The sequence below is a fragment of the Apaloderma vittatum genome, unplaced genomic scaffold, assembly GCF_000703405.1.
Source record: "Apaloderma vittatum isolate BGI_N311 unplaced genomic scaffold, ASM70340v1 scaffold13177, whole genome shotgun sequence".
NCBI classification, from domain to species: Eukaryota; Metazoa; Chordata; class Aves; order Trogoniformes; family Trogonidae; genus Apaloderma; species Apaloderma vittatum.
Window position 1 is genome coordinate 5021 of NW_009724646.1, and position 14069 is coordinate 19089.

Genomic DNA, 14069 nt, shown 5'->3' on the forward strand with positions numbered 1-14069 from the left:
TAGTCCTGAGAAAGCTCTTCAAACCCACCGCTAATAAAGTGGAATCTTCCTGCCCAAGAAGGATAGAAAGCACTGCAAGTAGGTGAGACAGGAAAGCTGCCTTACCTGTGTGGCACAGGGGGAAAGAAGCAGCCCTTGGCCTGCTCCGTGAGGTCTCTTGCACTAGCTGCTGCGACACGTCAAAGGGATGTTGAGCAGCTCTCAGCTTCTCTTACCTGTTCTTCTCTGCCTCGTTGACTTTGCTACTTTGACTTCTCCTTTCCTGTTCTCTTCTATACTTGTTTAAACACGTCCACTAACCATTTTCTTCTTTCATAACAACTTACTGAAGCATTCTCCTTTAAAAATCTCATTATATGAATAGTTTGCTTTTTTTGTATGCCCTTTTTTCCTGGCTTTTATCTCCTTTTTTTATTTTTACATGTAGAAGCCTGATCTCTTTGAAGAGCTGGAACAGCTTGCAGATGAAAAGAAGAAAAAAAAAAGGAAGAAAAAGACCTGTAACGTTCAGTTTCCTTCTGGCACCTTTCCAATGCCTTCAGTGTAACTGAGGGGAACTGAGGAGTCTCTGGCTAAGGCAGGCAGACCGGATCCTGGCCACCGCTCCCGGGCTCAGCTTGTGCTCAAGGGCGCCTCTTAGCTGGAGGAACTGCTGCTCGGTTCTGCTTTCAACACAGCAGCAAAATTGAGCAAGGTTTTCTTCATCACTTTGTTGGTCCATCCAGACTTAGAGACGGTGGCCAAATTAACAGAGCTTATGAAAAGTGCCGAGGCCATCTTCTCTGACGACCTCTGCGATCCCTTGGCAGCCCAAGAAGGCAACATGATTTGATCTGCAAGACGATCTCTGCAACAGATCCTCAGCAACGCGTGTGCTGCTCGTCTGTGCGGCTGGCTCAGCGTCTCCTTGGGGAATTTGTAGCTCCCAGCTGCTGGCATCTTGTCCCGGTGGAAGCTTAACCAGTTGAAGAGAAGGGGGGAGGGGGGAGGGAAATCGCAGTCAGGATGTTTGGACATGCTGTTCTCTGCCTCCTCGCCCGGGTGCTGTGCTGAAGGACTGGGACATCTGCACAGGAGGGAGGGCGGCGGCGCTGGCCCCTGTTTGGGGCCGAAGTTCCCGCAGTGCTGGGGGAGGGTTGAGTGCGCGCAACGCGCCGGGGGAGGCCGACACCGGAGGCAGGACCGGGCTACCCGGAGCGTACACACACAGGCTTCATTTACAGTTCGAGCCTAATGGCCTCTGGCATAAACAAGATTCATCAGCCCGGGACTTGCCAGGGATCTAAAGCCGCTCGCAGGGATCTAAAGCCGCTCGCAGCGGCTTGGCAGAGGAACGCCATCAGGAAATGCACATGAAAATGTGCAAGAAGATTGCCCAGCTCACCAAGGTAAGTCTCGCTGTTGCAGCCCTCCCGGGGAGGTGAGGCTGCCCCGGCCGGGGGTGGCGGGGCTGGGTGGGAGCTGCCTCCTCTGATGGCCCCTGTCTGAGAGGAGGGATGGGAAGGGACAACGGTCCTTTCATTAAACAGTTGCTCAAGACATCGGTGTGCCCAAACTTCCTTTCAAACAGTTTCCCCGCGGGTGCTACAGACTAACCTTAGCGGTTTGTTTGCCTTTGTGGCTGGCGATCGACGTCCCGCATTTAACCGCTCCAGTTAGCGTGCAACAATAGCTCAAGCTCTGGGAAGACACAGGGGTTTGTCTGTGTGCTGCTCGGAGGGATTGACCGTATCTGCTTTCTTTTCGGGAATTAGGAAAACGGAAATTCACTTGCGTTTTATAGGTTCTCGAGTAACACCGAACTATGGCACCAAAGTACAACGTCACTTGATGTCTTGTACTTAGTTGTTCCTGATGTTTATAATTTAAAAGTAAGAGATGCTTTAAATTAGATTCCTGGAAGACAAGAGTTGGAAAAGAGGTAGAACTGGGTTATGTAGTATATTGTAGTAAAACTTTTCATCAATACCGAGCTACACTACAAAATATTTTGAACGTTTTCCACACTATGTTAAGAAATAAAAGAAAATCTGCAGGACGTGGCAGTTCTCTTTTAAGGTATTTTTATGCTCATCTTTGTCAGAAAAAAAGATATTTCCTACCTTTGTTTACTAATCCAGCTTTTACATGTTCTGTAACCTCTCTGTAATTGGTAAGGACACTTTAGCAGTGAAAAAAACACTGGCAATGAAAAAAACACTGACTACAAATACAAGTCAAACAATAGGAAGCCATTAAGATGACTTCGAGTTAGAATGGCTTATTAGTTACAGTGCCTTTCTCATCTAGTAATGATTGTATGTGATAAAGTATATCATGCATGAATCCATAGACAAGTGCTACCTATTTTTACACATATACTTGCTATATTATATATTACATGTATACTTGCTTATATTGTACTATACTGATATTTATTTTTCCACTGCTTTGTTTGTATAATAGTATTTGCGTAAAATCTGATCATTGCTTCTTGCTCACAGTTGCACACATTACTCTTCAAGGTACATTTTCATTCTGTAGTAATTGAAAGAAAACTACCACAGAATCATAGAATGTTCGGGGTTGGAAGGGACCTCTGAAGATCATCTAGTCCAACCTCCCCTGCCAGAGCAGGATCACCTGGAGTAGGCCACACAGGAACATGTCCAGGCGGGTTTTGAACGTCTGCAGAGACAAACTTCACACCCTCTCTGGGCACCCTGTGCCAGTGCTCTGTTACCCTCACAGTAAAGATATATTTCCTTATGTTTAGGTTGAACCTTCTGTTTTCCAGTTTGTGACTATTGCCCTATCTAAATAAACATCTTTTTTATTATTGTTATATTTGAGAATTGAAATCTGTAAAAATTCTTAGAGATAAGCACTTTATGTTTATTGATTAATTTTCTGATTTCTCAGCCACAGTGAAGTGTACATGAAAAATTACTGTAAAATAGATTAAGATGTCCTGAGTTGTTCCCTTGTTTTCTGTTTTGCTTGCTATTGCTAATCAATTTTGCACGCTAAGTAAAATTTGTCCATAAGTATCACTCAAAAAAAACCCCAAACCCATGGATAGAAAAGTGATAATTGGATCTTTATTAATTGATAGCTTGTACTTCATAGCAACAGAGTTGAGGAATCACCAGCTTCCTCTTCCTGGGTAATCCATTTCTCAACAGTAGACTTAAAAGCATATTGATGAGGTCCGTGCAAGGAATCACTTGTTCAAAATTCTCAACTCCCAAGCTAAACTAATCTTCTGTAGAGATTTCTGTGCCTTCTTTGTAATATAAAGTGATTTTTTTTTTACAGTGTCTGTAATCTCAACTACATTTTGAGGAAAAAAATCTCATTCCTTTCTGAAAACTCCTATAAACTCTCTTTATAAAACTTATCTTTGGGTTGGGGAAGAAAGTTCTGCCATTTTATCAGCAAAAGGGGAGAAAAATCACCCCAGTGTGAAGGATCATGGCAAAATTTTGTTGCAATATTTTTTTTCAGATGCTTTTGCTAAATTTCTGAATGTGTGTGGGGTGATTTCTTTACTCTTAATAGAATTTCCCCTTTGGATTCATTCAGTCATCTGAAATAAACAAGATTTATACCTGAAGCTCAAAAAAAGTACTTATGGAAAGCAAATAAATCTGTTTTAGAATGTGCCCTTTAAGAACCAATTTTCTCTGCAGTAACACTACACTTACAGAGAACTCGTGGATTTGGATTTTAAATCATAAACTTTCCTTTTTAAACTCTGGGTGGACTAATGCTGTACCAAAAGCAAACATCTGAGAAGAAAAATGTGAGACCAGATTAACTGAATAAATGGCTATATGTAAAATTTGCTATAATAATTTTTGGCTTAGGAGCTTTGAGAGCTCCCTTTCCATTCAGTATTTTCTTGGCTATGTTGCAGTCATGATAATTATAATAAAATCCCTCCTAAATTTAAATTGCCAGTAGTGCTTTCCTTTCCCAATTCTAACCTAGTGTGCACTACAGCTGTCTGTTGTTAGAGCTCCAGCTTCCTGTCCCAGTGATGTTAGATTTTTCATTGATGTGGAGATAATGATCTAGTTATTCATTCATTGCACATTGTGCCGGGAGAAATGAATACAAAATGTTTAAATTAGGTGTAGGATACAGAGATTACATTCTGTTTCTTTGTTACATAGTCAGTAGTGGCCTCCTCTTACTCGCAAAGGCAAGGGAGGAGTGTGCAAAAGCATCAACAGCAGAACTAAGCCGGGTGAAGTTGTGAAGTTTGCATCCTTGCATGAAGTGCTGATTATGTTGTAAGACACAGGTTGGTACAGGCAATCCCCATAGGTAATTAGGGCACAGGTCCTGAAAGCTGCTCCCATTCTCTTGCCCTGCTATTTATGCTTTTGGAGAGGTAGAATAAAGTAGGTTTTCATGCTTTCAGATGTGTGTTTTTCTCTTCTGCACCATTTTGGTGGTAGGAGCAATGTTTTTAGAAATGTTTTGATTGCTTTGGGCAGCAAACTACTGCTTTTTGTAGCCCATTTATCAGTATTTTTAGATGCCTGGCTTTTCTCACAAAGGTAGACTTTTCTGCTGTTGAATTGTAGAATATACATTGTTTTTCCACATTGAGCTATCACAATGAGTACAACAAATGAGAATATTTTTAAGGTCCCTGTTCTGTTCTAGACTCCTCTTTCCCCAAAAGTAAGGTGGCATTGCTTTTCAAGGCAAAGTTACCACAGATCCTTGTTTACAATTAGCCATCTGTTTGCCCACATTTGAAGTTGTGGGCAACTAATGAAAATATGGATGGGTTTTATTATGAATTGTAAATTTTATATTTTGCTTTTAAAGCATCAGCTCACACTGCTAAATGAATATGTGGGACAGCCAGATTTTTTTTTGAAAAAAAAAATTAAGAAGGATATATTAAAAAGTGCAAACTGAATTTTTTTGTTCCCAGGTATGCAGGTAAAAAGTTTTAAAGCCCTGGTAAGATTAGGGAGTTTGGATAAGAGCTGCCTAGGCCTTCTGAATGTTGACCTTAAAACCAGATAACATTACAGTTATTCCCAGATGAGCTGAGATTTGATTTGTGAACTTACAGAAATGACATCAGAAACGTTCTGCTTGCAAATGAGAATGTCTATCTGCAGTTGTCGTTCACATGTACAAATTACATATTTAGTTAGTAGCTTCCTTTCTGCAACACTAATGCATTCAGATTAATAGGGACTTGAAGTTGGTGTATTCTTATAATTGTGGCAGAATGCATGACTTTGTACCAGTAATTAAATTTAGACTTTTCCATTGGACATCGGACCCTTGTCATGCTGTTTTGTGCTTGCCAGTTCTTTGTGTTTCTGATCTGTTTAACAATAACACGGAGTTCCAAATGCATGGTGACTTTTATAAGGCACTCTGCGTATCATTCATTCTCAGCTGCCTCAGGCTACAGATTTCTAACATCCATTGGCTGTTACAGGATTTCCATGTGCTAATGCATTCTCAGGACAGTCCTTTTTCACTTGAGATAGGATGAGAAATGCAAATGAACTCTTGAAGAGGAATGCTGAGGAGAGTGGGTCAGCTTTCATTGAAAAGGCAGTGCAGGCAGGGCTGGCAAGAACTAGATACATGGCAGATATCCATGTTATTCAGGCTTTTTTTCAAACCTCTGGGGGTGGGCTCAAACCAAACCTGCTCTTCTAGACTGCAGTTCTGGAACAAAGCCTAATACAAATAGCTAGAATGGTGACATTACCTGGTGATCAGAGAGCTACCTAAGCCACAAAATGATTGTTTGCTTCTTAGAGACAAATTCCCAGATATCACTGGAGGAATGTTTTTAGTGAGAATAGATAGTTACCTCCAACCTTGTTTTTCCTAGGGGTTCATCTGACGCTGTATTGTGAATTTGGGAGCCTTGTTGTGAGAAGCACATTTTAAATTGCAGTATTTCTGGTCAAGTAGATTGTTAGTCAAAAAATCAAGCAGTCTGGCAAGAGTTTTGTGTGTGTATGTATGTTGGATACTGTGAGTCTCAATAGAGGAAGAGAGTGCTGATGCAGGGAAAAATTAATTGCTGGTAAAACATAATTAAGAACCCTTTTTTTCCTTCAGGAGGAAGAAATGTCAAAGGGGAGCAAGCATATTCCTCTTCTAGAAGCAGCAGCATAGGCAGATATTCCTTAATGACTCCATGTGGAGCAGTTGAAAATGTTACACACTCTGGCTGCTTATCACTACCAGTCACCAGGAGGTTTATTGCCCCTCAGCTCAGTCAGCAGGGTAGGAAATGTTGAGCATTATTTAATAAGCTTCAGTGGAAAATCAACCAGATAACACATGTCTGCACTAAAGTGGATGAGATATATGCTCATATTTAGGTCTATTAGCTTCACTCTATGGGGGTAAATTTACAGAATTAGCAAGCAGCCTGGGATATGTGTGAGGGCATAAACTATTTACATCATGCCAGTGTTTTGCAGCATGGCTATATATAAGGTCTTTTAACCTTTCTTGTTTTATTTGTCATTAAAATGGCTGATAGCTTTAGGAGTGAAATATGTTCAAACTCTAATGACTTACTCTGGGAGCACCTATCAGCCAAGTAACTGTAATGGAGCACTCATTTGTCTGGAGCACACAGTTGTCTACTGATGTTTCTAGTTGAAATATGTCACCTTTTTCACATAGTTTAAGCTAATTTTATTGACTTTATTTACAATGATGTGTTAACAGTCTTCAGTAACCAGTGCTTCCAGAGGCTCAGCTGATGTGCAGTTAGTTGTTATGCTGCCAGAGATCTGTGTGCTTGAGGTTTTTTGATCTCAGTCCTCTGGAGAGGTATTCAGTATTCTACAGAAATGAAGCAAAATGGAACAGCATAAAAACTAAGATCATGCTTTTGGAGCAACAATATTTTTTCTTTGAGCTAGGAATTTAAAAACTGGTTTCCATATAGGCAAAGATAAAGAATCTCTTTATACAGCTGGTTAGGCTATGTAGTCACAAGACTAACAAAGTCAGTTATCAATATTCTCACGTAGTTTACTTGGTGATTTGTTTTTGTGATTTTTATGTACAATTTTCTATGAAGATTTCAAAGCTACCATTATTTTTGCCTACTATCTGACAAAAACTTGCATACTAAGATTTTTCTAAATTGTCATCACTATATTTTCCTTACAGAACTAAAAGGGAAAATTCCTGGATCATAAAATCCATATGCCGTATCATATAATCATGGTCAGCTAGTCAAAAGCATTATTAAAACCACTATTTCTGTTAGGAAATAACCCAGAATCTTACTATTTGGATGGCTAGAAATTGTAACTGAAAATAATTCAAGGTGTAAGAATGACATCTATGTATTGGAATTACCTTCTTACCGTACAAATTTCTCACTGACTATACTAAGTTTGTAGCAAATCTGACAGCTGTAGCAATCAACAACTCAAAGCAGCTAATTTATAATGGAAACTATATATTCAAGTCATTTTTTCAAGGAACTCTAGTTAATGTTTATATAAAAAATGTTGTATGTTTCATTACTATGTGCATTATGCGCAATAGCTAATGAAATATCTAGTGATCTAATAATTGCACAAAAGAAGATTGCAAGCTTACAGTTTTTTCATGTTCTATCTTTTCTTCGTGGGTAATGTATAAAAGTAACCTTTTCAGTGACACTATAACTGTATCTTTGTCCTAACATTTGCTTTAACTAGTCTGTAGATGCCAATATTTTACAATTTAAAAAAACATGCTCAAATTTAGAAGCCAGTGCCAACTCATCTTAAGACATTTTCACTTTAATATTCTAAAGATGTGTATTTAGGCTTTTGAGCACTTCAGTATCGTGTATGGCATATGAAATACGTTTTTCCATGAAGTACCCTATTATTTTTCCCTCAAGTCATGTCTTCATTAGGTAAAGAGTGTTTATATTTTATTAAAACAGCTGTTACACTGAGGTAGAACTACCTGTGTTGCCACCTCTACAGTCAGATCTTAAACACGTGCAGCTGTCTCACTGTAACAATTCACTTGTTTTTCCTGACGGAACACAACCAGACTGTCTCCGTGTGTTGCTTTTAGTAGGAACAGACAGGCATGCAAGTTTTTCTTGCTTGTGCTTAAAGCCATCAAGAAGCCTGTGAATGCAGTTAGTTCAGTACCAAAACTGAGTTAATTTATCCTGCCTCCCGGTGGGGAACTATTGCTCAGGCTCAGCTGTGCTGGTTCAGACTTGGCATTTCACTTAATGTATATTCATTTGTCTTTCAAAAGGCCGGGAGGCAGCAGAACACATGTAACCCTATTACTGAGGAAGTACTGCCTTTATTTCGTAAGGAAACTACAAACTGACTATTTTCAAGTAGGGATTTTTCTCTTAAGTTAATGAACTCGGTGAAATTCATCTCAGTTAAGATCATACCATTTTAATACAGTTTTCTTTCAGAACTTTGTGTGATTTGGCCTTTAGGCACTTTAACAGCTTTAAATTAAAACAAGATACTACCAGAGAAGTCTTCTGTTTTAATTGTCTTTGGAAGCTACAGCATTTGGTTGTGACTATGCGCTGACATTTAGACAGTTACCTTAGATGTAATTATGAGATTACAGTTGAATATTTTGATCTTTTCATTCAGGAGAGAACTACTAGAATTTGACACCAGGGCTGGTAAGAACTGTAGCCAGTACTTTTAAACGTTTTTACTAAGATATTGATATACTGTAGCACTTCATAAAAATAATACATTGTCTCTACAGAACATTGCCATGCAACTACAGTTCATTGCTACTACACTCTTGGCAATGTGCATTACAGTCCTTGTCACCTGATTTTGGGGATGAGGAACAGCGCAGCTCCTGGCCCACTTGTGCACCCAGGTGTGGGAATGCAGCCAGGGTGCGGCCAGGGAGTATAGTCAGGTCAGAACAGTGACACGTGCCTCTTCGTCAGCGAGTGCAGTCATTGTTCCTGGTAGAAACATGATGCTGTCAGACATGTGTGGGGCTTAAATTTTAGTGCTTAAAAATTAAAAATTTAAAGCATAATTCAAAATTAGCATAAGCATTAATATTTGGACTAGGCCCTTATCATAGAATGCTTTGGGTTGGAAAGGACCTTAAAGATTGCCTAGTCCAACCCCCCTGCAGTGAGCAGGGCCATCTTCAATTAGACCAGGTTGCTCAGAGACCTGCTCTGTTTATGCAGACAAAATTAAATTTTCTGGACTGTTTTCACTTCTTCTGAAGATAAATGGTGGTTAAGTTTTCTTGGCTTTGTAATCATCAATGCAATCTCAAGAGGTGTCCAGCATATGTTTAATATGTATATACTTAATAAGAATGTCTTCCTGAAATGGGAATGTGAGTGTTGGCTGTATTCAGTCTAACGTCACTGGGTAAAAATTACATGGATATATGAGTAATAGTGTAGTATTATGATGTGTGTTATTATGTAGCCCTTTAACTACATAATAATATAGTAATTCTGGCTCCTGTGATATTACTTTGAAAGGGAGAGAACTGGAAGAAAATATCTTTTTAAAAAGCACTGTGTGCTGAATTGTATCTGAGCCTGTAGGTTGTCTCTGATGGTGCCCAGAGAGTTACAGCAATAACAAGAGTTAGTTGTTTATAACATGATATACTGTCTTTGGTTGTTTTAACTTGCCACCTCCCAACTGTTTTGGGAGAAAAAGGTTGAAAAAGGTGATAAGTGATCATTTGGTATTTACCTTCTCCATTATACTTTTAACTGCGGGCATGGCATGGATGAGGTTCAGTTTGAGATTAGGCTAGTTTAATTAGCATTCTTCTTGTGTACTCTATGTCCAGGCCTCCAATATAGTCAGTAGATCCTAGAGAATAATTTAGTAGACCCGCTATTAGGTACTGAACTTGGCTTCATAAACTATCGAAAACTAATGTCATTTGAGATTTGAGCATTATCTGCCTAGTTCCAGAAAAGCATAGTTATTCTGCAAAGCCCATGACATATTTGTCAGCTCATGTGTGAATGTTCCAGGTGCCTGTGGCATCTTAAATGGCACCAGATCTCTGAGATTTGACAAGTGACTCAGGACCTTGGTGTCTACCTCAACGAGCTGCATCTCTCAGGTCTCTCATCTTTACTGACTGAATCTTGGTTGATGGACTATAATGGGAGATTACATGAATGGCACATCAGTGAACATCTGAATCCAGATATTTTAATCTCTCACAAAGTTATCTCTTGTTCCCTTCTTAGCTGTGTCTCTTTCAGAGTTGGACAGTCATGCTTTATTTTGTTACTTCTTGCCTAGAAGCTTTTATCATGATTATTCTTGTTGCTTTTGCGTATATCTTTTCTTTTCAGTTCATTTAGGCTCTGCTTAAGGGAGGAGAATCATAACTGCATGCTGTCTAGATGTTGGTGAATTATAGACTTATGGTTGTGATCTAGAGATCTATTCGTGATGTCTGTTCTGAAAACTGACTATTCTCTCTGAGGAGAGAGTATGTTTAGTCATAACAACATAAAGAGTATGAACTGCATATTAGTAGGACAAGAAAACTGCAAGGCAGCTGAAACCTCCACAGCCCCTAGAATACTGTGCTTTTCTTTCTTTAAAAGCATATACATAATAGTAGCAGCAGAGGGTCTGTAAAACTTTCACGAATATTCCCACTGTTGAATTTGCTTATAGCAGCAAAGAACTTAAATTTTGTTGCCTGCAGTAGTAGAAACTGGTATTATTAATTTATGGATACCTGAGGGTTTCAATGGTTTCTTTTCTTAATTAGCAAAGTATGCAGACCATATAAAGATATCTTTTTAAATTTAAAAAAATCCTCTACCGGAATTTCACCTGCAAACTACAGGAGAGTAAGATTTTTATCCAAACATTTCATCTGTCTTATCACAGATCTACCTTGAGGGCAAAAACTGCAATAAACATGGTGTTTTAAAAAATTTATTATATTTGTCACCATAAAATATGTATTTGATTGGGAAAATCTTTTTCACCCTGAGCTGTAATTAAACCAATGATTCTACACTTTATATTTGCAAGATTTCCAGATTCTACTGTGTTTGAAGTAAGGAATCATAGAATCATCACAGAATGTTTGGGGTTGGAAAGGATCTCTAGAGATCCAACCCCCAATAAAGAAATACTTTGAAAAACAGGAATCATGTGAAACTTTACTTGATGATTTTGTTTGTGTGTTGCATTTATTGTAAAACTGGACACTGTTGCTTTATCACAATCTGCAACAAGATTTTCAAAGAACGATAAAGTTTCAGATAAATACCTAGTATCATGAAAAAACAACAACCCAACCCTTTGAAACCACTGAACATATCTCTGCAAGTTAGAGTCCTTAAAGATCTTCAAAAATCTGAGATACAATGACAAATTTTCACAGAATTGAGTGTTAATTTGGTAAATGAATTCTGCCACCACTGTACTTAAATCTGGTTAATAAGATGCATTAGCTTATGTATTTGAAGCATAATAGAGATAAAAATTCTGGGACATAAACTTATCAAGCTCTTCTGTATGTTTAAGATATGTAAGGAGAAAGATACAGCTAATATATCAATGAATTACTGATGGAAGTAAGGCCTTTTTATTATTCTATTGACACACAGCTGTTGACTTCACTTCTGCACTAAAAATTCACCTGGACTAAAATGCACAGGACATAGGTATAAATGTGGCTTATATTGAACAAATCTTCTATTTCTTGCATGTTATATAACTGAAACAGCTTCATGAGATGGATTTGAACTCATCCAAGACTGTAAAAGCCAAAGATTTATGGGGATATTAGAGATCTTAAGGAGCTACGCAAGCATTTCACTAAGACAGAGATTACAAAGGTGAACAGAAAAGGCTCTGAAATCAAACAATTTGGCCTTTCTTCATGTCTACATATGTCTCTGTGTGTTGATTTATTTTATCAGTGAATAAGCACAATCTTTTAAAGTATTTTCATTGAGTTCTATGGGTTTTAATAGACCAAAATTTTACCTAATTTAACTTCTACTTCAGAAATAATGTGATCCTCTCGACAGCATTTGAATACAGCTTAACCTGATAAATACGCTTAGGATGGATTTGATTCACCTCAGGGAGAACAGAGATATATAAATGTATTTCATGTAAATGTCATGCTGACTGATTTTATTTATTCTAGTTTTTAATTGTACAAAAATCTACAAAAAATAGTTCTTTTGATATTTAAGTTTTGCAAAATTATTTCAAAGTTATATAAAAAGGGTTTTGACAAGATACAACATGAATCAGGAACTATAAACAAAAAGTTTGCAACATCATATTGTAGGGAGGCAGGTAATACAAAGATCTAGGTTAGAGCTTGCAATATTTCACGTATTATTTAATGATCTGGAAGTACAAATAAACAACATATTAAAAATAACAGATTATACTAATTCAAAGAGAATCATAAGCACCGAAACAAGGTGGAAGGAAAACAGGAGTATAGCTAGAAGGCAAAATAAACTGCATTCAGTTTGGAAGAAACCTTGTTTTTCCAAAATCCTGCATGAAGGCAGATGTGTCTGGTATTGGTATGCATAATATCTGTTTTGGTTTGTAAAATGTTGCTAAAACAACATTGAATGGGTAGACAGAAATGAAGACAATATGAAATGCACTACTGTCTGTAGTGCAAGGTTGGAGAGAAACCCCAGAGAGCAAAGAAACAAGAAAATGAAACAGAATCAGCCTCAGAATTAAAACGTGTCTCTTCCTTCCATATGAGACACTGTATTAGCTCTATAGAAGAAGGAAGAACTGGAAAGCTGCTTATGCAGAAGAAACAGTAAGAAAACAACCAAACACCTGAAGCAATTCAATTCATTTCTATTTCCTGATTTAGACACCTGTATTGGAAAGGGAAACATCGTCCCTTGGAGGCACCTGTCTTTCTGCATTGACTAGCCTAGATCAGGTGTGTAATGATGAAGCAGATGATGGTAGCTGAGAAGAATCCTGTCTCTTGTATGCAGGAAACATCCTTACAAGAAATGCTGAGGGGTTTTCTCCTCATTTCCTTGCAGTATTCACTAGTGGCCTCCTGAGTTCCTCCTGTGGTGGCTGTGTTTCAGAACAACCAGTTTTTCTCAAAATTTCCATGGCAGAACTGGAGGAATCTTTTAAGATTTCCATGACTGTCTAGAAAGACCTATTTCTTGAGATGCTGAGGAGGCACTGCTTGCAACTAAAGTCACAGCAAGTGGATTTGTGACCAGCATAAAGAGAAGGGATTAAAACTGAGTAGATTTTATAGAACAGTTCCAGCAGAAATTTCGGTAATAAACTGCACGTGAGTTTCCCCGCAGAAGAGTCTCTCTCTGGAATTAACTTTTGTGATTCTACAGTGTATTTTTGCTATCCTGAAATTGTTAGGATGCAGTATTGGTGCCTTGCCCTGCTTGTGGAAACATTCCTGTGATATATTTTTACTCTCCTAATTCTTAAATTGCCTGGCAATTATTCTGTTTAGCTTATTAAAAACTATAAAATACAAATAAGGGACAGCTGGATATCTCTTTAGTAATATGTAGGCTAGAGGTAATTTGATGTTTGATCAAGTGCAATACATAGGCCACTAAACTAAGGTTTTCTATGTTTCATATTGCACAGCACTAAAAATAAAAAAGTAAAAAATGGGAATGAATAAATGTGCTTGTGGAATTTCCTTGTATAAAATTTAAATTAAAATGAAAAAACTAAAGGGAGAGGCAGAAAGAGGCAAAAAACATACAAACAGGGTTTAGAAACCTGTAGACATTTTATGCTTTTAGCTTCTTGAAGCCTTGTAGTATCTAAATGTATTTTTGGACTGACAGTAATACATGGTACAAGTAGGAAAAAGTGCAATATATTCAAATTTTAAGAACGTGAGATTAACTTTCTCTCTTCTAGTGTGAATCTCTAGTTAAGGAAACCCACAAATAGCATGGGTACCGTGGGACATTCAGGAGGGTGAGACATTGCACAGTGAGCTTCTTCACAAGATATCCAGTTCATTTAAACACAAACGGATTGCATACAGAGCCTCTGGGTATGCCT

The 14069-nt window shown here is 38.2% G+C and overlaps 1 protein-coding gene across 1 annotated transcript in view; it reads left to right on the plus strand.

Annotated features, from left to right (window-relative positions):
• Positions 1-1233: 1233 nt before the first annotated feature.
• FAM184B (family with sequence similarity 184, member B) overlaps positions 1234-14069 on the plus strand; it is a 42953-nt gene continuing 30117 nt past the window's right edge. Inside the window, exons 1-2 of the mRNA XM_009872606.1 lie at positions 1234-1312; positions 1345-1388. Of these exons, the coding sequence (XP_009870908.1) occupies positions 1234-1312; positions 1345-1388 (123 nt within the window). The remainder of the gene's footprint in view (positions 1313-1344; positions 1389-14069) is intronic.